This window comes from Pseudopodoces humilis, chromosome 28 (genome assembly GCF_049639895.1).
Source record: "Pseudopodoces humilis isolate 2021_Gansu_Grassland_sample_001 chromosome 28, ASM4963989v1, whole genome shotgun sequence".
Classification (NCBI taxonomy): domain Eukaryota; kingdom Metazoa; phylum Chordata; class Aves; order Passeriformes; family Paridae; genus Pseudopodoces; species Pseudopodoces humilis.
Window position 1 is genome coordinate 2,171,908 of NC_142227.1, and position 22,732 is coordinate 2,194,639.

Here is a 22,732-nt window from a genome sequence, read left to right on the forward strand (position 1 = left end):
ATTGCAGGAAAAAGGATGGAATTGCAGGAAAAAGGATGGAATTCCAGGAAAAAGAATGGAATTGCAGGAAAAAGGATGGAATTGCAGGAAAAAGGATGGAATTGCAGGAAAAAGGATGGAATTGCAGGAAAAAGGATGGAATTGCAGGAAAAAGGATGGAATTGCAGGAAAAAGGATGGAATTGCAGGAAAAAGGATGGAATTGCAGGAAAAAGGACGGAATTGCAGGAAAAAGGACGGAATTGCAGGAAAAAGGATGGAATTGCAGGAAAAAGGATGGAATTGCAGGAAAAAGGACGGAATTGCAGGAAAAAGGACGGAATTGCAGGAAAAAGGATGGAATTGCAGGAAAAAGAATGGAATTGCAGGAAAAAGGACGGAATTGCAGGAAAAAGAATGGAATTGCAGGAAAAAGGACGGAATTCCAGTTTGGAGGCTCCACACTGGATTTCTGTGTGGTTTCTTGGTCACCATCCGTGGAGGGACTGTCCCCACTGCCCACCTGGCACAGGTGAGCACGGCCACTGGGGCTGCACCTCACAGCCTGGGTGAACTTTGGGATCATTCCCACCCAAATTCCCACTGGGAAATTCCCGAATTTTGAGGCTCAGGGGGTGTTTGGGTGCTGCTGGCACCTACCTGGGCAGGTGTCCCCACCTCCTCCGGCACACGGGGGGAAAAGGACGGATCTCCTAAAATAAAATAAAATAAAATAAATAAAAATAAAATAAAATAAAATAAAAATAAAAATAAAATAAAATAATAAAATAATAAAAATAATAAAATAAAATAAAATAAAATAAAAATAAAATAAAATAAAATAAAATGAGACAATTTCCAGCAATTGAAAGGATCCCACAGGGAATTCCAGCTCCTCTCAACCCCAGATTTGAGCCCAGCAGCTGAAGCACCTCACACCTTTTCCCCCATTTCCAGCAGCCCCTTTTTTCCCTGTTTTTTCCCCGTTTTTTCCCTGTTTTTTCCCCATTTTTCCCTGCTGGAATCCAGCCCATCCCAGACTTATTTAAAACACCTCACACCTTTTCCCCATCTCCACCATTCCATTTTTCCCCTGGTTTTTCCCTGTTTTCTCCCTGCTGGAATCCACCCCAGAACAATTTCAATCCACCCAGCCACACGAGAGCTGTGTCCTCTGGGGTGCTTTATTTACTATAAACTATTTATTCTTTTATTTACTATTTATTTAAGTTCAGGACCTGCCTCACAGATTTTTTAGCAGGGGGATGAAATCCTAAAAATCCTCAAAGGAGATTTTTAGTGAGGATGAGAAAAGCACTCGAGGTGGCTTTTTCCATGCTCATCCAAGGAGTTTGGGATTAAAAAATACCAAAACAATTTCCATCAACTCAGACCTGGCTTTGAATTTATTCCAAAAAGAGATTTTTTTTGAATTTATTCCAAAAAATATTTTTGAATTAATTCCAAAAGAATTTTTTTTAATTTATTTGAATTTATTCCAAAAAATATTTTTGAATTAATTCCAAAATAATTTTTTTTATTGTTATTTATTTGAATTTATTCCAAAAAATATTTTTGAATTAATTCCAAAAGAATTTTTTTTTTAAATTTATTTGAATTTATTCCAAAAAATATTTTTTACTTTATTCCAAAAGAGATTTTATTTTTTGGTTTTGGTGGAGGGGGAAAATCCCCCCTGGCAGCTCCCAGGCTGTGCAATTCCATATCTGAGTCTGAAGATGGCTCCATTGGAATGAGGGATTGATTCCATGGATCCATCCATGGATCCATCCATGGATCCCTCCATCCCCCACCTGCCCAGCACCAGGCACACCAGGAATGGAGAGACAATTCCCAATTCCCTGCAGCGATCCCAGGGGATTTGCTGAAGGAAGCAGCCCCATCCATGACATCCCTGAGGCTGGGAGAGAGGGGAATTTCAACAAAAGAAAAATCCAGGGAAAAAGGAGCGACTGGTGGAAGTGAAAGACAAGGAGAGTGACAGAGATTTCAGGGAAGAAAGGGAAGAGGAAGGCAGAGCTGCAGCATTTCATCTTCTGTTCCTCCCCACAACGAGCCAATTAAAAAGCCCACACACTAAATTAATTCCAGTTCCAGGGGAGCTGGAAATACAGAGCCACTATTTAGGTTAGGGAAAATTGCTGCATTCTGCTCCTTTGTCAGGTGGCAGAGAATGACATCTGCAAAAGGGGGAAAAAAATCAAATTAAAAAAAATAATAATAAAGCAGAGTTTGGGCTCCAGCACAGGGGGAGCAAAGGAAAGGGAATTCAGGGATTTGAGGGTTTGAGGAGCCTCATCCCCACAGACATGGGGCCAGGGCACAGATCTGGACAAAGATCCTGATGTTTTCCTCACATCCCAGTGATGTTCTCCCCACATCCCAGTGTTTTTCCCACATTCTGATGATCTCCCCAAATCCCAATGTTTCCCCCATATCCCGATGTTTTCCACACATCCTGATGTTCTTTCCCCCATATCCCAATGTTTTTCCCACATTCTGATGATCTTCTCCCCAAATCCTGATGTTTCCCCCAAATCCCGATGTTTTCCACACATCCTGATGTTGTTTTCCCCATATCCCGATGTTTTCCCCACATTCTGATGATCTTCTCTCCAAATCCCAATGTTTCCCCCAAATCCCGATGTTTTCCACACATCCTGATGTTGTTTTCCCCATATCCCAATGTTTTCCCCACATTCTGATGATCTTCTCCCCAAATCCTGATGTTTCCCCCATATCCCGATGTTTCCCTCACATCCTGATGTTGTTTCCCCCATATCCCGATGTTTCCCTCACATCCTGATGTTGTTTTCCCCATATCCTGATGTTTTCCCCACATCCTGATGTTGTTTTCCCCATATCCCAATGTCTTCCCCACATCCCAGTGTTTTCCCCACATCTCAATGATCTTTTCCTCGTGTCACCCTCGCTCCCAGCTCCACCAAGAAACCTTCAGAGAGCGCAGCAGCAACCGCCCAAAAGCCTTGGAATTCCACAAAATCCTGCTCCCAACGAGATCCCTGCCGGAGCCACGACAGCCGGGAAAGCAAACCGGGAGTATTTATAGGGCTGGATTAGAGTGGGATCTGCTGGGAATGCAGGGAATGGAGCAAATTCCCATTCCCAGAGAGGTGACAGATTGATGGGCTCTCACTTCCCAATCCATCTTTTTCTTTACACAGAGCTGCTGCAGCTTTATCCAGCTCTGCTCCTGGAATTCTCTCCCGTTCCCGCTCCCTTCGGGCCAATGGGAATGCACGCAGGCATTAGGGACAGATATTAATTAAAAAATTATTAATTAATTAATTCATATTAATTCAATCCTGGAATTGCTCCTCCACTTCCTACTCCAACCACCAGCTCCACAACAACCTTTTCCATTGGGATAATTGTGTTATCCCGGGAGGAATGGATGGGATGATCATCCCACATTTTATTTCCACAAAACCTGGCAAAAAACGGGTTTTTCCTTGGATAATCCCACCGAAATCTGCCAGCTGGGAAAACGCAGGAATACCAAATTTTACAAATCCTGGAATTTCCAACCACCCAGAGCACGGAGGAGAAAATATTCCTGCTGGGATAAAACCCGCGAGAGAACATTCAGGAAAAACAGGGATGTGGACAAAAAGCTTTTCCCATCCGTTCTAGGATTCAATGGAACGTGGCCAGTCCCACCCCTCTTCCCACCCATCCATTCTGTTTTATTTTAATCACCAGCCCCAAACCCCATCCATGGGCAGCAGTGCTTGGATCAGCTGGATACAATCAGTCCCAGCAGGAATCCAAACCCGTAATTACGTGGAAAAACGGAGGGAGGGTTTATTTATGCAGGGGATGGGAGTTTTGAGGATGAGACGAATAAATCAGGGGGAAACGGTTTAAATAAATGGGATTGGGGAAGTTTGGTGAAGAAAAGCAGCTGCAGCTGAGGCTCTGTGGCTTCTGAAATCGCAGGAAGAACGGAGGGTTTGTACCTGGAATGCTTTGGGAATGTTGGGATTCTGGGAAGCGGCGCAGCCCCCCCCGCCTTGGCTGTGAATCCATTTCCTACCCAGCTTTGTTCAGCCTCCCATAAAAACTTCCTGCCCTTCCACCGACCTTCCCAGAGCGCTTTTCCCAACCCTGGAGCCATTCCCACCTTTTCCCAGGCTGGCAAAACCTCCCTGTGAGCGACTCCCTTCGGAATCACATCCAGCTTTATCCCCGGCTTCACCTCCGAACCACCAAATTCCATCCAAACCACCTCTCCCAAAAACACCTCTGGGGACTCTCCCAAGTTTTCCCAACCACTGGAAAACACGGATTTGATATTTTTTTTCCCTCTCACCCAGGGATGCACACACAATGCATCTCCTCTGGTTGACAACCCCTCTTCTATTTCGGGAATGCTCATCCGCAGGTGGAATTGGATTTCTGTTCCCATGACTGACAACACAACTCCATCCCGGCCTATGGCAGCTGCTGCTATTTTCAGCTCTCTGCCTCTCTCCAGTATTATTCCAAAGGTGAGAACTATTTCCAGAGAACACCAGAACAGCGTTTTTCACACCTTCACAGGGGAAAAAAAAAATATGGGAAAAAAAAAAAAAACAATGGAGGGATTTTGGAAGTTTTGCCACGGGGCGAAGAATTCTCTGCGGTGAAGGGAGTTAATGAGCTCGTGGAGGGGTTAAAATGGAATTAAAGTCCATGTTGGAATGGGGAAAATAATCTTAAAAGTGGGGTGCCACAGAGATATTCCTCAGCAGCAGGCAGGGAAGCGCTGATTCCATCGATCCTGGCAATGTGGGAATGGGAATTGCGTGTAGGGATTTGTAAATCCATAAAAACCGGCGAAAAGGGATGGAATTCCGAGCTGGAAATGGTGAATGTGGAGGGTGGGATTTGGGTTTACAGCACGACTTCTCAATCCAGCGTGAGAGTGAAGGATCCTCTGGAGCCTCTGGAAGGGCTGGGATCCTCGGGAAGAGAAGGAGAGGGTGGGATAATGAGGCAGGGAATGGTAAGCAGTTAATTAGCAATTAGAGAGGGAGAGGCAGCGATTCCTCCTCGCTGACCCGCTCCTCCCAACTCATCCCGACATTCCCCAGGAGTGGGAATGGCTCCTGCCCACCCCATGGGAACAGAAAAATCTGTTCCCATGATGGAAAAAATGTGGAAAATGGGGAAAAAATGGGGGGAAAAATGGGGGAAAATGGGAAAAAAAATGGGAGAAAAATGGGGGGGAAATGGGGAAAAATGGGGAGAAAATTGAGGAAAATGGGGAAAAAATTGGGAGAAAAATGGGGGGAAATGGAAGAAAATGGGGGAAAAATGGGGGGAAAATGGGAGGGAAATGGAGAGAAAATGGAGAGAAAATGGGAAAAAATTGGGAGAAAAATGGGGAGGAAATGGGGAAAAACGGGGGAAAAATGGGAAAAAAGGGAAAGAAATGGGAAAGAAATGGGAAAGAAATGGGAAAGAAATGGGAAAGAAATGGAGAAAAAATGAGAAAAAATGGGGAAAAAATGGAAAAAAATGGGGGAAAATAGGGGAAAAATGAGGGGAAAATGGGGAAAATTGGGGAAAAAATGGGGGGAAAATGAGGAAAAAAATGGAAAAACAATGGGAAAAAAATGGGAAAAAATCCAGCCACAATGCCAGGATAAATGGAATTCACCTCAAGCCATCCACGTGCAATTCCCACCGACATTCCCGAGCCAGCCCTTCCGTCTCAGTGCCCCACAGGGCTGCAGGGAAGGAATTTTTCCCCTGAAGCCACGGCTGCTCTCCCAGAGTAGGTGTTGCCCCGTGACTAATCCCTGGAAGCCACCCAGATCCATCAGCTGCCGATTCCAGCGGTTCCCGCTGGATAAACGTGGAATTCTTTATTTCACCTCTGTGGAAATGTGGCTAATCCTGGCCACGGCCCCACGGAGTGAAGGTGCTGCTTGGCACAGCTGGAATATTGGATAAATTGGAATATTGGAATGTTGGTAAAGGGATTTGGATTGCAGCTCTGCTGGTGTAAATCCCCCCAAAATCCCGGGATTTTGCTGCCTTTCCCGGAAATGTGTTTGCAGCGAGGCCCTGTGGAGCAGTGACAGGCACGGAATGGGCTGTGGAGTCACCAAACTGGGATTCAGAGGAGGATTTTGGTTGGAAAAATTGTTCCTGGATCATCAAATCCAAGCTGTGCCCAATGCCCACCTTGTCCCCAGCCCACAGCTGCGAGTGCCACATCCAGGGATTCCCGGGACACCTCCAGGGATTCCTGCGACTCCAAACCTCCCTGGGCAGCCCATTCCAAGGCCTGGCCACCTTTTCCATGAGGAAATTCCCGCTGTTCTCCCACCTGCAGCTCCCTCAGGCCGTTCCCTCCTGTCCCGGTGTCCCCTGGGACCCCCCTGGCTGTCCCCTCCTGTCAGGGACGTGTGGACATTGGGAATGTCCCGCCTGATCCCGCTTTTCTCCAGCCTGAGCCACTTCACAGCTCCCCCAGGAATTCTCCAGACCATTCCCAGCTTCCTCAGGAATTCCCAGCTCCTTCAGGAATTCTCCAGACCCTTCCCAGCTCCTTCAGGAACTCCCAGCTCCTTCAGAAATTCTCCAGACCATTCCCAGCTCCTTCAGGAACTCCCAGCTCCTTCGGAAATTCTCCAGACCATTCCCAGCTTCCTCAGGAATTCCCAGCTCCTTCAGGAATTCTCCAGCCCTTTCCCAGCTCCCTCAGGAATTCTCCAGCCCATTCCAGCTCCCTCAAGAATTCTCCAGCTCTTTCCCAGCTCCTTCAGGAATTCTCCAGCCCTTTCCCAGCTCCTTTTCCTATTTTTTTAAGGGAAGAGGGATTGGCTGGGAGGAGCAGGGAATGCTCAGCTCAGGGATGCTGGAGCCAGCTGAGCTCAGTGGAACAGGATAAACTCGGGAGAGATAAAGACATATCTGGGATCACGCTGCCGCCTGTGCCAGAACGTCTGCTGGGAATGTCTGGATCGTGGATTTGTTTCCCAAAAAAAACCCCGGCATGCTGCACAGCTCCGAGCTGATGGACAGACATTCCTGGTCTGGAAAACCATGGAATGCTTTGGGTTGGAAAAGTCCATCCAGTGTCACCCACACCTCCTATTTCCAACCTGGGACAATTCTCTGGCGTTCGTAGGGAAAGCAGCACCAGGATTTAAATTGGAAGGAAAAGCACGGAGAGAGACCGGATCATCCTAAAAAAAAGCCAATGGAGCGGGATTCCATAACCCAAACTATGGGAATGCCAAGGTTTAATTGGGATCAGTGCAATTAAACCTGCCTGACAGCGGCGGAATTCCGTGGATGCTCCCACAGCACTCGTGGAATACAGGAAAAAACGATTCCCAAGACTTCACCCAGGAGCGTGGAGCTCCTTGGAAACGCTGCCAGATCCCGTGGATCCCTGGAAATGCAGCACCTGGAGCTTCCTGGATCCTGAACCTGGCAGAACCGCCAGGACCCCACTTAGGGACAGAATTCCCAAGCTGGAAACGCATCCAGCAATTCTCAGCCTTCCCAAAAGGTCTTGCTTTAATAAAAAAGGGAAATAAAGAGTCCCCCAGGCCTCGATTTCTTCTCCCTGATAGAAAAGTTTGATGAAATTCCCAACATTTGTTTGGGAATTGCACCATAAATTCTTGGAGGAGCAGCCGGGCCACGTCAGGATTTATGGAGCATAAACACCAAGCTCTTGCCAGCAACAAAAAAAAATAAAAGTGAAGTAACTCAGAGTGGAGGAAATGAAAAATAAAACACCACAAAAAACCTCCCAAAAAAGAAGAGAAATCCAGAGAAATCCTCCTGCAGCTCCCGAGCTTGGGATGAGCTCTGGAGGGGATAAACCACACCAGGAATGTTTCAATCTTGTGCATTTTTCTAACAGCAGATGAGGCAGAAATGGACAAAATGCCTCCAGGGCTGAAAAAAACAAAACTAAAAACCCTTTCCAAACTATTCTATAGATTTAAAAATAGATTTCTTTTTCATTCCCGGAGGGGACAAGTTGGGAATAAAAGCTTTTTAGGGGGGATGTAGAGAGTGTCCATCCCTGGCTGTCACCTGAGAGGGATCTGGGAATGCCAAGAGTGGGAATTTCCTTCCCTCTGGAATCAGGGCCCGTTTTCCTGCTCCTCCATTCCCATCAGGAGCGAGATCATTGTTCCAATAACTCTGTTCTCCCGTTTGCTTTCTGGAACATGAAAACAAAGGAGGTTTCTCGGCTTTTGGAAAGTCACTAAAAATCCATCTTGAAGCGGAAATTCGGGAATGTTTTCATCTCTACAGACCCAACCCAGGCTGAAGTAGTTTAAAACTCCTTCTTGTCTGTCAGGAGGGGGGAAAAACCACACGATAAACGATGAAAAAGCACAACCCTTAACTAAATTTCCTGTTTTGTGTCTCGGTGTTAACAGCGTGCCCGAATTTCCTCTTTTTTTTTTTATTTTTTTTTCTGTCCTTAACGTCACAGCCAATCCCTCCCCACCCATTCCACAAAAACCCCGAACTGCTGGAGATTCCAGCTCATTCCCAGGAAAAATCCAGCTCCTCACACCCCTTAAAACAAAGATTAAACTTCCCTCGGAGCCCCCACCAGTGAGAATTCACCCAATTAAACCAATTACTCCCTAAAATTAAACACACTTTTGGTTGGGGTGGTTTTTTTTAATTAATTCCTGGCTGCTCAGGTATTTTGGAGGAGGAAAAAAAGGAGTTTTTTCCTTCTTTCTTTTTCCAGGATTGTGCAAGACATGACATTTTTTGGGGGGAGTGGGGGAGAAGATCGAAACTGGAGAGCGTTTGCGAGCGAGTTTCACTTTCAGAAACTCCAAATGCCGCCGTGCTTTGGGGCACAATGGCTCGTTTGTCCCCTGGGTTTCCATCCAGGCCCTTTTTGGCACGACCCAGCGGCAGCAGATGATAACAGGAGGGACCAAAAGCAAGGCCTGGGCTCTGCCAGTTCTCTGAATCCCAGCAATTTATTGTCAAGTACAAATTAAGTGGGGAAATCTCGGACTAATTAATATTTAAGACAAAGCTCTCTCTCTCAGCTTTTGAGTTTTTTTGGTTTTTGGGGGTTGTTTTTTTTTTGTCTGAATGTGACAACGGGCAGGCAGGGAACTGGATTTATTTATGGTTTTAGTTCTGTTCCCTTCCCAGTTTGTGGAAAAGCCAGGGGAGAGGAAGATAAAGAAAAAAATCACCTGGCAACAGGTGAGACACCCTGAGCAGAGACCTCAGGGATGCTGCAGCTGGGAAATCCAGAATCCGGCTCCACAAAGAAGATTTTTGTGGCTAAATCACTTCAGGAATTCCAGGATATTGGAATTAGAGGTTTCCACCGCTTCAGGAATTCCAGGATATTGGAATTAGCGGTTTCCACCACTTCAGGAACCCCAGGATATTGGAATTAGAGGTTTCCACCTCAGAGCTCCACTGTGAGACCTTCACATCAAGGTCAGGTTGGAATTTTGAGGTTTGGAGCAACCTGGGATAGTGGAAGATGTCCCTGCCTGTGACTGGATGGGTTTTAGGGTCCATCCAAGCCAAAACACCCCAGGATTTTTGGTGACTTCAACTCCTCTGATTTCTCATAAAAATGAGGAAATCAACACCAGATCTACAGCCTCAAGCAGGTCCCTCACTTATCTCACATCAGCACACACACACCATATTTTATAAATCACTTTTTCCCCCTCACTCTCTTTTTCCAGGCACAAGAATCCCTGAACAACCACAAAATTCCCCCTCTGATTTTCCAGGTTTTTCCAGCCCTTTTCCCCACAGCCTCTGGAAACTCTTCCAGAGCTGCACTGGGGGTTACAAATCCAACCAAACCATCCCATTTTTCCACCCTGAGCTCATTTTTAGAGCTGAAAAGGCAAGAAAATGATTTGTTTAAGTGCCAGCTCCAGCTCTGCGCTCGCCACCTCCTCCCAAACAGCTCCCCCCACCCGCTGGCCACTGGACAAGTGGCCACTTGGAGCCTTCCACGAACCAGAGCGTTCCCAGGGCGATTATTCCGGAGCTGGAGCTCATCCAGCCCCGGCTCTAACGGGGCAGCGACAGCCACAATCCCCTAACAGCGAGGAAACTGCCATAAAATCAGGAAACTGCCATCAAATCAGGAAACTGCCACCAAATCAGGAAACTGCCACCAAATCAGCTTTTTCCAAGTGTCCAGCTCCTCCGGAGCCAAGAGAAGCGGGGTCCCTCGTTAGGCTAACGAGCTCTGGGGCACGATGACAACCCCGAGCTCCAGGGCACGAGGCTGATAAGGGGGATGAGAAGGGGACAGAGCTCCGTGTCCCCTGTCACACGCTCCCCTCCCGGCTCGGATCCCTGCCGTGCTCCCTTCAAACAGGGATCAACGTGCCCAGGGCAGCTCGGGATGCTTTCATTCCCTCCGGAACAGCGCATCCAGGGATGAGATGGGAACAGCAGGAAAACGGGAATGGGCAACAAAACTGTGTCAAGCGTTGCAGCCCCCCCGCCCCAGCAGCCACACAAAAGAGCCATTTCCATTCGTGTCACAGCCACAGATGGCAGGAGAAAACCTCTGGGACAATCAGCTCCGTTTAAATGTATTGATCCAGCTTTTTTTTGGGTTTTTTTTGCCCGTTTTTCTCCGCAAAAGAAGGGGATGAATGGTGGTTACAGAGTCACAAATTCCCGTGGATTTGTTTTATGGTCACGGAGCTGACCTGGGAGGTGAAGGATCTGCTCACCTGGCTGTGGATATCCCACACGGCAGGGAGACAAAGACCTGTGGAACCTCCCGGGGGGATGGAGGCCTGAGCTCAGCCCTGAGAAGCCACCGGGCTCCGAAAAGCTGAAGAAAACCAAGCAATCGCCTCCAAGGCCTCGAGTTTACTTGGATTAAATACTGACTTGCTGACTCCTGTGGTCTGTCACACACCAGATTTCTCTCCTGGTAGGAATCACCCTCATTGGACGGGTCCAGGGCAGCATCACAAGGAGCTCACAAAGCTGGAGGGTAGCAGTTTTCCCAAAAAAAACCAAACCCTATTTAGCCACAATAACTTCCTCCAAGCAGCAGCAGGGGTGTCTCAGAGCAGACACAGCTCCAGCCCAGCCCGCTTGGCTTTGCTTTAAGGCCACACCTGACGGCCACAGCCCAGGATGGAGGCAAATCCCAGATTTGTACCCACAGCTCCAATCCCTGCTTCCCTGCACTTCCCCAACTCCTAAAGGACGCCCAGCTTCCCATTCCACACCTCTAATTGGAAGTGAGGAGCAGGAGACAGATTTCTCTCTCTCTCCCTTTGTCTGCGGCACCCACTTACCTCCTCTACACCTCAATAACACAAAACCCAGATCCTGCAGCCACCCCTCCTTTATGTAACCCACACAATTCCCCGATGCCTCCCGAACCCTGCCTAGATCAGGCGGGATCCCAGCGCTGTCCTCTGCCAGCCACCGGCTCCTCTCCACACCAACCCACCCTCAACTCACACGCGGGAAACAAACAAGGAAATTATGCGATGTTGGACGTTCTGCCGAGCTCCCAACCTCTTTTTTCACCCCAAAACAGGGTCTGCTTCACCATTAAAGTCACCCAACTTCCCAAGCAGCTGGCGCTGAACCGTGCCCCTCATCCATTCCGACTGTCCCTTGTCACCTCATCCACCCAAAAATGCCCCTCAGCACCCCACCCCCGGCGCCAGCCATTGCCCCCTGCCCCCCAATCCGCTCAATTCCTCCACCTAAAAACCTGGAGACCCCCCAAAAATCCACCACAGCCCCCCTCTGTGCCCCCCGAACAGCCCCACGTCATCTCCTCGCTCCAAGCCTTGTGCCGAAATCTTCCCCCAGCGCTGACCCCCCCTTGGGACCCCCGGAGCTGTTCATCCCAATCCCCCACCCTGGCCAGGCCCCAGCATCCCCCTCTGCCCCCCCAGGACCCCCAAAACCCCGGCCCAGCCTTCCCCCAGACCTGCCCAGGGGTTCTCTTGTCCCACCCCTCTCCTGCCCAGCTCCCCCCGAGCCCCCCCGGTACCCCCAGCCCCCTCCCACCCCTCGATCCCCCCTCGTCCTCCCCAAGGTCCCCCCTACCCCCCCCCCTCCCCCCGCCCCCCTCCCTCAGCCCCATTCCAGCCCTCCCCCGGGCCCCCCTCACCCCCACCTGCCCCCCAGAACCTCCCGCCGCCCTCCTCGGGCCCCCCGCCCCTCTCCCCCTGCCCGCACCCCCCTCACGCCCCCCGGAGCCCCTTTAAACCTCCCCGGGTGCCCCCGGCCCAGCCCCGCCGCCCCCCACGGGCGGAGAGGGGCCCCGGGCAGGGCCGCGCCGGAGCGGGAGCTCCGCCAAGCCGCGGCCTGAGCCAGCCGGGCGTCCCCCCCCGCTGTCCCCGGCCGTCCCGCCCCGCTCGCGGCGGCTCCTCACCGGTACCGGCGGGAGCGGGCGCGGCGGGCGCGGAGCGGAGCCGCCGCCTCAGGCACCGCGCGGCGCAACGCACCCTGCTGGCCCGCGGGCGGCGCCGGCCCCGCCCCCCGCACCAGACGGACAGCGCCCGCAGCCAATGGGAGAGCGCGGAGAGCGGCGCGCGGGAGGAGGTCCGGCCGGAGGGCGGAGCCGGGAGCGGCCGCCAAGTTCGGTTGCGGCGGCGGCGAGAAGGGAGGGCGGGGAGGGGGCGGGGCCGTCGGAGGAGCGGCGGGAGAAGCGGCCAAACAACGCGAGGGGCGGGAAACGGGGTGTGGTTTCATAAGCAGCTCATTAATATTAATGAGGTGGGAGGGGGCACGTGGCGGCCGGGGCGCGAGGCACCGGGAGGGGACACCCCGGGAGCCTCGGGGATCCCCCGGTGTGTGGGGTTCCCTCGTCCCCTGGTCCCCCCCAAGGCTTTCCCGGGACCCCCGAGTCCGTGCTCCTCCGGAGCCCTCGGCGCCGCCAGACCGGACCCCTGTGAGCCCCCGGAGCGTGGGGGTGCTGTGCCGCCCACCGCCCCCTCCTGCCCTGGGCAGCCCCGGGGGGACACGCGGCGGGGGAGGGGCTCCCGGGACACCCCCACATGCCGGGGCCCCACCCCACGACACTGCACAGGCGAGGGGAGCAGGATGCGGGGGGATGCGGGACCGATCTCCTGGATGCTCCGCAGGGACCCCAGGAGCGGCCCCGCCGCAGGTTCGCCCCCCGTTTCCACCGGGACCCCCGAGCCCTGCGTGGCTGCGGGGAAAGGCTGCGGGTCCCACAGAACCCCTGTGTGACCCCACTGCGGGGCTTGGGGCACCCCAAATTCCCCAAACATCCCCGGGCACAGCCCTTCCCTGCCGGGATCTGCCCAGCCCTGTGTGCCGGGGGTCTCAGCCCCGCTGTCCCCCCACCCTGGGGAGCCGCTGCCCCTGGGAACTGAGGGGAAAATCCGTGGGGATGAATCAGCAGCGGGCGGGAGTCACGCTGGAGGAGCGGGGGGAGCGGAAATCACGCCCTGAATCGAGGCTTTGATTCCCCCCGGCCGCCGCCACCGGCACCGGGCGAGCGCGGCCGGCGGGTCCCGGTGGTGCCTGGTCCCGGTGTCCCCTCGGGGGTCCCGGTGGGGGGACACAGCCGCGTCCCCCGGGCAGCAGCCATCGCTTCCCAGCGCAGCAGGCACCATTCCAGCCGCGATCCCAGCAGGAATTGAGGTGGAGAAACGCCAAGCCCGGGCTGTCCCCACCTCGGCGGGGACGTGGCCCCGCTGCCGGGCACACACGGCACAGCCCTGGCCTGCGGCTGCGCTGGAATTGGGCTGAAAACTCAATAATCCTGTTATCCTGATTTTCCCTTTAATCCAGTTTGCTCCCATATGTCCCGGCCCGCCGTGTCCTAATCCGCTTTTCCTGCAGATGGGCAGCGCCGGGCGCGGGGGAACCCCGAGGGACGCCGGGGCCGCCGTGTCCCCCCGGTGAGCGACACGAGGGGACAATATTCCCAATATTCCAGGCAGCACCCACGGCAGTGCGAGACACGATGCCAGGAGCCGGTTTGGGTCCCAAAATGCGGATTTGTGAAATCGATGGCCGCGGGATGCAGCCACGGCTCCTCGCGGAGGAGGGAGCGACGGGAACCGCGCCGCGGCTCATCCCAGCGCTCATCCCATGGCTCATCCCGCTAATTAACGCTCAGGAGCAGCTTTGTTTAAAGCCTGGACCCGGGGGAGGCTCCGGGCGCCCTGCGAGGATCCTCCCTCCGGATCCTGCGCTGGTTTTTGGGAGCTCAGGGTGAGGTTTGGGAGGGCTGCAGGGACCCAGCGCTTCCCGGGAGAAGAATCCTGGAGGTCATTCCTGGGAGCATCCCGAGGGACACCCGGGGCTGCAGCAGGACCGCGGTGTCCCCTGACACGGCGGGCACAGGTCCCCATTGCGGGGGACAGTGGGAGGGGACAGAGGGGACAGAGGTGGGGAGTGGGAGAGCCGGGAATGGCGGGAAGCTGAGATTTTCCACCCCCGAGGTGTTGTGGAGCCTCTGGAAGCGCTCTGAGTTTTGGTTTGATGGTACCTCCCCAAATACCTGAGAGTCCTGAGGGGTCCCAGCGGGTGGGGGCTGGCACCGAGTGTCCCCATGTCCCTGTCCCGCTGTCCCCTGGCAACCGCAGAGGGCCCCGGATCCGCCCAGGCCACAGAAGGGACACGGGGACAGGAGCGGTTCCCACGGGCAGTGCCAGGGAGCTGTGACATCCCTGCGGAGCTGGCACTGTCCCCACGGAGCTCAGAGCATCCCCCCCATGGATCTGTGACTGTCCCCACCCAGTCCTGACAGTCCCCACAGAGCCACAATGTCCTCATGGAGCCGTGGCTGTCCCCAGGGACCTCTGTGGCTGTCCACAGCCAGCCCCGACATTCCCGGGAGCTGTGACTGCTCCCACAGATCTGTGTTATCCCCATGGATCCACAACCATCCCCATGGATCCACAACCATCCCCATGGATCCACAACCATCCCCATGGATCCACAACCATCCCCATGGATCCACAACCATCCCCAGGATCCACAACCATCCCCATGGATCCACAACCATCCCCAGGATCCACAACCATCCCCATGGATCCACAACCATCCCCAGGATCCACAACCATCCCCATGGATCCACAACCATCCCCATGGATCCACAGCCATCCCCAGGGATCCACAACCATCCCCATGGATCCACAACCATCCCCAGGGATCCACAGCCATCCCCAGGGATCCACAGCCATCCCCAGGGATCCACAACCATCCCCAGGGATCCACAACCATCCCCAGGGATCCTCAACCATCCCCAGGGATCCACAACCATCCCCAGGGATCCACAACCATCCCCAGGGATCCACAGCCATTCCCAGGGATCCACAACCATCCCCAGGGATCCACAACCATCCCCAGGATCCACAACCATCCCCAGGGATCCACAACCATCCCCAGGGATCCAGAACCATTCCCACAGATCCACGACCATCCCCAGGGATTCACGACCATCCCCATGGATCCACAACCATCCCCAGGATCCACAACCATCCCCAGGGATATATGAGCATATCCACAGATCCCTGCCATTCCCACAAATCCCTGCCATTCCCGCAAATCCCTGCCATCCCCACAGATCCACACCATCCTCTCAGGTCTGTACCATCCCTACAGATCCCTGCCATTCCCGCAGATCCCTGCCATCCTCGCGGCTCCGTGCCATCCCCACGGATCCATGACAATCCCCACGGATCCCTGACCATTCCCTGGAATCCCTGCCCATCCCCCGGAGCCGTGCCCTGGCCGGGCTCTCGGTGCCCTCGGCAGTCCCGTTCCCGCTCCCCCCGCCCCGTTCCCGCTCCCCCCGCCCGCTCCCGGAGCCCACGCGGCTCCCGCGCCCGGGGAGCAGCGCTGGTTTCCATGGCAACGGGCGTGATGACGCACGCGCCGCGCTCCCGCCCCCTCCCCGCGGGCACGGCCGGGGACGGCGACACGCGGGAGCGCGCGCGGAACGCGGGGCACACACCTGGCACACACCTGGCACGTGGGGCACACACCTGGCACACACCTGGCACGTGGGGCACACACCTGGCACACACCTGGCATGTGGGGCACACACCTGGCACACACCTGGCATGTGGGGCACACGCCTGGCACACACCTGGCACACACCTGGCATGTGGGGCACACGCCTGGCACACACCTGGCATGTGGGGCACACGCCTGGCACACACCTGGCACACACCTGGCATGTGGGGCACACGCCTGGCACACACCTGGCATGTGGGGCACACGCCTGGCACACACCTGGCACACACCTGGCATGTGGGGCACACGCCTGGCACACACCTGGCATGTGGGGCACACACCTGGCATGTGGGGCACACACCTGGCACACACCTGGCACACATCACACACCTGCACACGTGTGTCTGTGGCCGTCCCACAGAGCCGTGATTGTCCCCAGGGACACACAAACACATCACACACAGGTCACACACACACACACACACACACAGATCACACACACACACACAAACACATCACACACAAACACATCACACACAGGTCACACACACACACACAAACACATCACACACACACAGATCACACACATAATGACAGAGCAGGGTGTCACACAAACACAGATCACAAACATACACACACACAGATCACACACACACAAACACATCACACACAAACACAATCACAAACACACACACACACACATCACACACATACAAACACACACATCACACACATCACACACATACAAACACACACATCACACACATACAAACACACACATCACACACACACAAACACACACAGATCACACACACACAAACACATCACACACAATCACACACACACACATCACACACACACAAACACATCACACACACAGACACACACACACACACAAACACATCACACACACACAGATCACACACATAATGACAGAGCAGGGTGTCACACAAACACAGATCACAAACACACACACACACAGATCACACACACAGATCACACACACATCACACACACACAAACACATCACACACAAACACAATCACAAACACACACACACACACATCACACACACACAAACACACACACACAGATCACACACACATCACACACACATCACACACACATCACACACACACAAACACACACATCACACACAAACACAATCACAAACACACACACACACACATCACACACACACAAACACACACATCACACACACACAAACACACACAGATCACACACACACAAACACATCACACACAATCACACACACACACATCACACACACAAACACATCACACACACACAAACACATCACACACAGTCACACACACACACATCACACACACACAAACACATCACACACAATCACACACACACACAAACACATCACACTCCTCTCCCCCCTTCCCGTGCCCCCCCCGTGGCCTCTCGCCCCGGCCGGGGGCGGCTCCGGGGACCGGGAGCGTTTCTCGTCTCTTTATTGAAGGAAGACTATTTCTAGAATAAAGGCTACATCGTCACTCCCCTCGTCCCCTGGGCCCTCGGATCCTCGTGTAAAAAGCCGGGGGGTGCGGGGAGCTGGGGGGGGGGCTCGGCCTGCCCGGGGACCCCCCCTCGGGGACACCCCGGTGGCGGCGGGGGAAGGAGCGGGGCCGGAGCGAGGGGACAAACCTCGAGGGGACGAGGGGCTGGTGACAGCGCGGGGACCCCGCTCCGGCCGGGGGGGAACAAGCGGGGCTGCGCCAGAGCTGGAGGGTGCCGGGGGGTCCCGGGGGTGTGGGGCCAGGCCGCCCCGCGGGGAGGGGGCGCTGAGGACGGGGTGGCACTGGCCGCCAGCGGGGCACCGCTCCCGGTGGGGGGGGGGCAGCGGGGGGCGCGGGGAGCCCGGCCGGCTCTGGGGCCGGGGCTCTCCCGCCGGAGCTCACCAGGATTGTGCTGGGTCAGGACCTCCCATCGCGGACCCGATGCTTTGTGCTTGGGCTGGCGGCTCCGGCTGCGGCACCGGGGCTGGGGGGGACACGGGGGGGGGGGGGCCGCGGCGCCGGGGTGGGGCTGGGGGCTCGGGGGTGGCACCACGATGGGGCTCGGGGGGGCACGGTTCCGGGCTGGGGGCTCGGGGGGCCGCGGAGGCAGACGGGGCTGGGGGCTCGGGGGACACCAGGATGGGGCAGGGGGACCGGGGGACACCGGGCAGGGGGACACGGGCACCGCGCAGGGGCTGCCCCCGCCCCGGGTCTCTGCCCGCAGGAGCAGAGCGCTATGGCGTGGGGCTGGGGGCGCGGGGGAGAGGGGGGGGCCGGGACACGCGGGACTGTCCCCAAGGGTGACACCGCCACCCCCACGTGGCACCGTCCTTCCCTCCCACGAGGACCGAGGGCGGCCGGGCCCGGCGGCACCGGTTGTGCTGTGAGTGCGGGGGGCGCTCCGGCCGTGCCGGTGGCGAGTCCCCGCTCCTGCCGTGCCCGGGGCGGGGGTGGCCGCGTGTCCCTGGGCTCGGCCCCGTCTTCACCCCCGGCCCCGGGCACAGTCACAGTGATGGCACACGGAGGACGAGGGGACGGTCCCGCTGCGGTGCCACTGCCACGTCCAGCCGTGGGGGGGAGGAGGGAGCGGGGGGTATCCGGAGTGGGGAGGGGGGCGCGGGCCAGTCCGGGGCTCTACATGATGCTGCACTTCCCCTTGATTTTGTCTGTCCTCTTCTGCTTGCTGGAGCGCTTCCCGTCGATGGTGAGGCTGACGTTCCTCCTCTTCTCCAGGTTCAGCAGCTCCTGGAAGAGCTCCTTGACGTTGTAGTTCATCTTGGCCGAGGTCTCCATGAAGGCGCATTTCCACTCCTTGGCCATGGCCTCCCCCTCCCTGCTCTCCACCTCGCGCTGCGTCTCGTCGCACTTGTTGCCCACCAGCATGATGGGGATGCTCTCCACGCTGCCCTTGATCTGCACGATCTGCTGGTAGATGGGCTTCAGCTCCTCCAGCGACTGCTTGCTGGTGACCGAGAAGACCAGGATGAAGGCATGGCCCTTGGAGATGGACAGGCGCTGCATGGCCGGGAACTGGTGGCTGCCGGTGGTGTCGGTGATCTGCAGGGTGCACACGCTCTTGTCGCAGCTGATCACCTGCCGGTACGTGTCCTCGATGGTGGGGATGTAGGTGTCGCGGAAGGTCCCCTTGACGAAGCGCAGCACCAGCGAGCTCTTGCCCACGCCGCCGGCGCCGAACACCACCACGCGGTAATCATTGCTCTGCTCCGGCATCTTGCCCCGCAGTCGCCGCCGCTGATGGGGGGACAGGGAGGCGTCACACCCCGAATCCAGCGGTTTGGCCCCCCCCGAGATGCAGCCCCGGCAGGGAGCCGGGCTCGCTGCCCTTGGGACGCCCTTGCTGGCCCCGGGTGCGGCCGCCTCGGTTATTTTTACCGGCTGCCCGCTGTGGCCATATGGCCGAGCGTGGCCACCGGCACTGCAGCTGCTGCCGAGGCTGCCGGGGGGGGGTCGCTGGGCAGAGACCCCCCGAGCCCGCTCTGCAGGGCAGTCACCGGCCCAGAGAGGTCACGGTGGCACCTGGAGGGCCCAGCTGGGCTCTCTGCCCAGGTTCAGAGGTGCCCTTTCGCACGCAGACTGTGCTGCTGTGTCCTGCCACCCCTGTCACTTGCCGCCACCCTGTCCCACTCCGTGCCACCCCTCTGCTCCGCTCCCGCCCCACGGGTGTGCTGGGGAGCGGAGGGAAGGAGCGTGGCACAGCCGTGGGCTGTGGGTGGTGGGCAGTGGGTCAGAGACCCCTCCTGGCCACCCTCACGCTGCCAAACCTCGGTGCCCACCCGCAGGGGACAGCTGGACCTGGGCAGAGTCCCCAGTGCCCACCCACAGGGGACAGCTGGACCTGGGCAGGGTCCCCAGTGCCCCCCGAGTGCTGCAGCCCCGGGGTGTGAAATGAGGGGGCACCGCTCCAGCCCCAGACTGGGCCCTGCTCCAGTTCCCCCAGTGCAGAGCAGGGGTGGCAGCACCAGCTCTGTCCCAGGAGGGTCCCCAGGGCGTGTGGGACCCTCAGAGAGCCTTGGGGACATGAAACCCAGCACGGGACAGGGTTCCCAAAGGTGTCCAGTCACAGGATGAGTGGGAAGGAGGGGAGGGAAGGGGGCCTGAGCACTGCTGAAGGACTCTGCCGTCAGCTCCACTGCTGCCACCCCAGCTCAGGGAAGGGGGACACAAAGTGCCCCCGACAGCCCCGTGCTGGTGGCTGCCCTGGGCACGGCAGCTCCTCCTGCATCCCTGAGCATCTCCAGGGGAACCAGCCCCTTCCCACGGCCGCTGCCCCCCCATCCCAGGCCACCGGGGGGGTCCGGACCCCACAAAGCAGCCTCAGAACCCCGGCATGTCCCCAAAGAGCAGAGCCAGGTGAGGCTGGGAGCTGGAGGAGCCCATCCCCGCAGCCTCGGGCAGCCAAGGAGCTCAGCCCATCGTGGGCTCCTTGGATCCCACCACGCTGGGAGCGTCACCAGCACCCGGGGGCTGGGGCTGGAGCGGGGGCCGGGGCTGAGCTGGCGCGTGGGAACGTCCAACCTCGGCTGGGGCTGGCAGTGGTCCCACCCTGTCCCACCTGTGCCATCCCACCTGTGTCACCTGCCTATCCCACCTGTCCCATCCCACTTGTTCCACCTGTCCATGGCACCGCCAAAAGCGCCCCCGGCCCCACAGCCCCGCCATGGAGAGCTGAGGTGAGGGCTGGGCTGGACAGACCCCCACGGAACCCGGGGGGCTCTTTGGGGTGACCCCATGGCCTGTTGGCCCGACCCAAACAGTCCCTGGTGCCCGAGGGTCCGGAGCACGGCCCCCCCTCAGCTCGTGGGCAGGGACCCCCCGGGCCTGACCCTGCCGGGGGGCTATGCACCCCCCAGGCCCCCCCAGCGCCCTCCCACTCTGCCCCCAGCGCTGGGGGTGACAGCGGTGGGGAGCCGGGGGTCAGCACGGAGGGCAGGGGTGGGATGGGGAGCAGGGGAAGGGCAGGGGGAGGATGGAGGGGCAGGAGAAGGGCAGGATGGAGGGGCAGGAGAAGGGGCTGGATGGAGGGGCAGGAGAAGGGCAGGATGGAGGGGCAGGAGAAGGGGCTGGATGGAGGTCGGAGGGGCAGAGGAAGAGCAGGGTGGACGAGCACCCCGCTCAGGATGGAGATGGAGAGGCAGGGGAAGAGCCGGACACAGATGGAGGGGCAGGATGGAGATGGAGGAGCCGGAGAAGGGGCGGGAGGGACGAGCATCCCGCTCGGGATGGAGATGGAGAGGCAGCAGAAGGGCACGGACAGATGGCGGGGCAGGATCGCGGGTCCCCCCACGCCGCTCCCCGCCCTTGCCGGCAGCACCCCCGGTCCCCGCGCCGGCCGCGCTCCCCCCGCCCCCGCCGCGCCGGTCGCATTGCGGTGCCCGCCGCCTCACCGGGGCCTGCCCGGGGTCCGCCCTTGGCTGCGGGCGGCGCGGCGGCCTCAGCGCATGGCCCGGCCCGGGGGGGCCCCCGCGCGGCGGCTCCTCTCCGCCCGGCTCGGCTCGGTGCGGCGGGGCTCGGCGGGGGCTGCGGCCGGTGCGGCGGGACCGGTTGGGCTCGGCGGGCTCGGCTCGGCTCGGCTCGGTGCGGTGCGGCCGCCGCAGAGCCGATCCCGCCCCGCCGCCGGCCCCGCCCGCCGCGCCCGCCCCGCCCGGACCCCCGGGCCCGGCCCCGGGACGGGGAGGGGGACACACGGACAGCCATGGGGACAGACGGACGGCGATGAGCGAGAACGGGGACAAGCGGGCAGGGAGGGGGATGGAAACACGGACAGGAACGGGATGGGGACGCGCGGAAACACAAACAGGGTCACACGGATAGGGACGGGTGGGGATGGGGACAGGGACACACGGATGGGAACACACGGAGAGAGATGGGGACACGTGGGGGTGAGGGTGGAGAGCCAGGCAGGGAGACACTGGACAGGGACACACGGACAGGGACACTTGGGGATGGGGACACACGGACAGGGACCCCACATGGACAGGGACACTTGGGGATGGGGACACACGGACAGGGACCCCACACGGACAGGGACACACGTGGGGACATGAATCCATATGAGGAGGGGCAGCCCAGGGACTTGTGGATGGGGACAGAGCCCCACAGGTGGTGACAGGGGACACAGGGACAGGACAGACGGATGCCAAGGTCCCAGCCAGGCAGGGCACGGCTGGCAGAGGGTGCCGTGAGCCCCAGCGGCAGTCGGGGGTGGCCTGGGCAGCGATGCCGGGCTTTGGGGACACAGAGGCCACGGTGCCACCCCAGCACAGGGCCTTTGTCACCAGCTGGTGTCACTGCTCATGGCAGAGCCCCAAAACCCCAGAGGGGACACACGGGGGGTCCTGGTGGGGCTGTGGGACGCTCAAGTGCTGCCTGAGAGAGAGCAGAAGAGCTGCAGGGTGACCATCCCCACCTGTGTGTCCCAGAGGTGACAGAAGTGACTCCGGGGCTCCCGTGGTCCCTGCCACAGCCGGGGTCTGCTCCTGCCTCCCCCCCAGCCCACTCCTGAGTGGTGGCAGCAATTAAAATCCGCAGCCTCTATTAATAAACAGCCGGCGGGCACCGGGCCACGGTGGCACCCACGCGTCCCCACGGGAACGGGGAGAACGACACGGGGACCTCGGCCCGCCCCGTGAGGTGACAATGCCCGGGGTGGGGGGTGGCAGCCTCAGCCCCCCGCGCCGCGCTCGGAGCCGGATACTCCTCGTTAGAGGGAAT

The 22,732-nt window shown here is 57.5% G+C and overlaps 2 protein-coding genes across 3 annotated transcripts in view; both read right to left on the minus strand.

Moving 5' to 3' along the window:
• Positions 1 to 12,501, minus strand: part of GNG7 (G protein subunit gamma 7) — a 39,942-nt gene extending 27,441 nt beyond the window's left edge. For both annotated transcript variants that reach the window (XR_015774635.1, XM_088067873.1), the window contains exons 1-2: positions 12,409 to 12,501; positions 639 to 691 (exon numbers count right to left, since the gene is read on the minus strand). The gene's annotated coding sequence lies outside the window, so the exon portion shown is untranslated. The remainder of the gene's footprint in view (positions 1 to 638; positions 692 to 12,408) is intronic.
• A 5,573-nt stretch (positions 12,502 to 18,074) lies between these two features.
• Positions 18,075 to 19,321, minus strand: DIRAS1 (DIRAS family GTPase 1). The gene has a single exon (XM_005531171.3). The coding sequence runs from the start codon at positions 19,229 to 19,231 to the stop codon at positions 18,635 to 18,637; it is 597 nt and encodes a 198-aa protein (XP_005531228.1). The 5' UTR covers positions 19,232 to 19,321; the 3' UTR covers positions 18,075 to 18,634.
• Between the last annotated feature and the right edge of the window lie 3,411 nt (positions 19,322 to 22,732).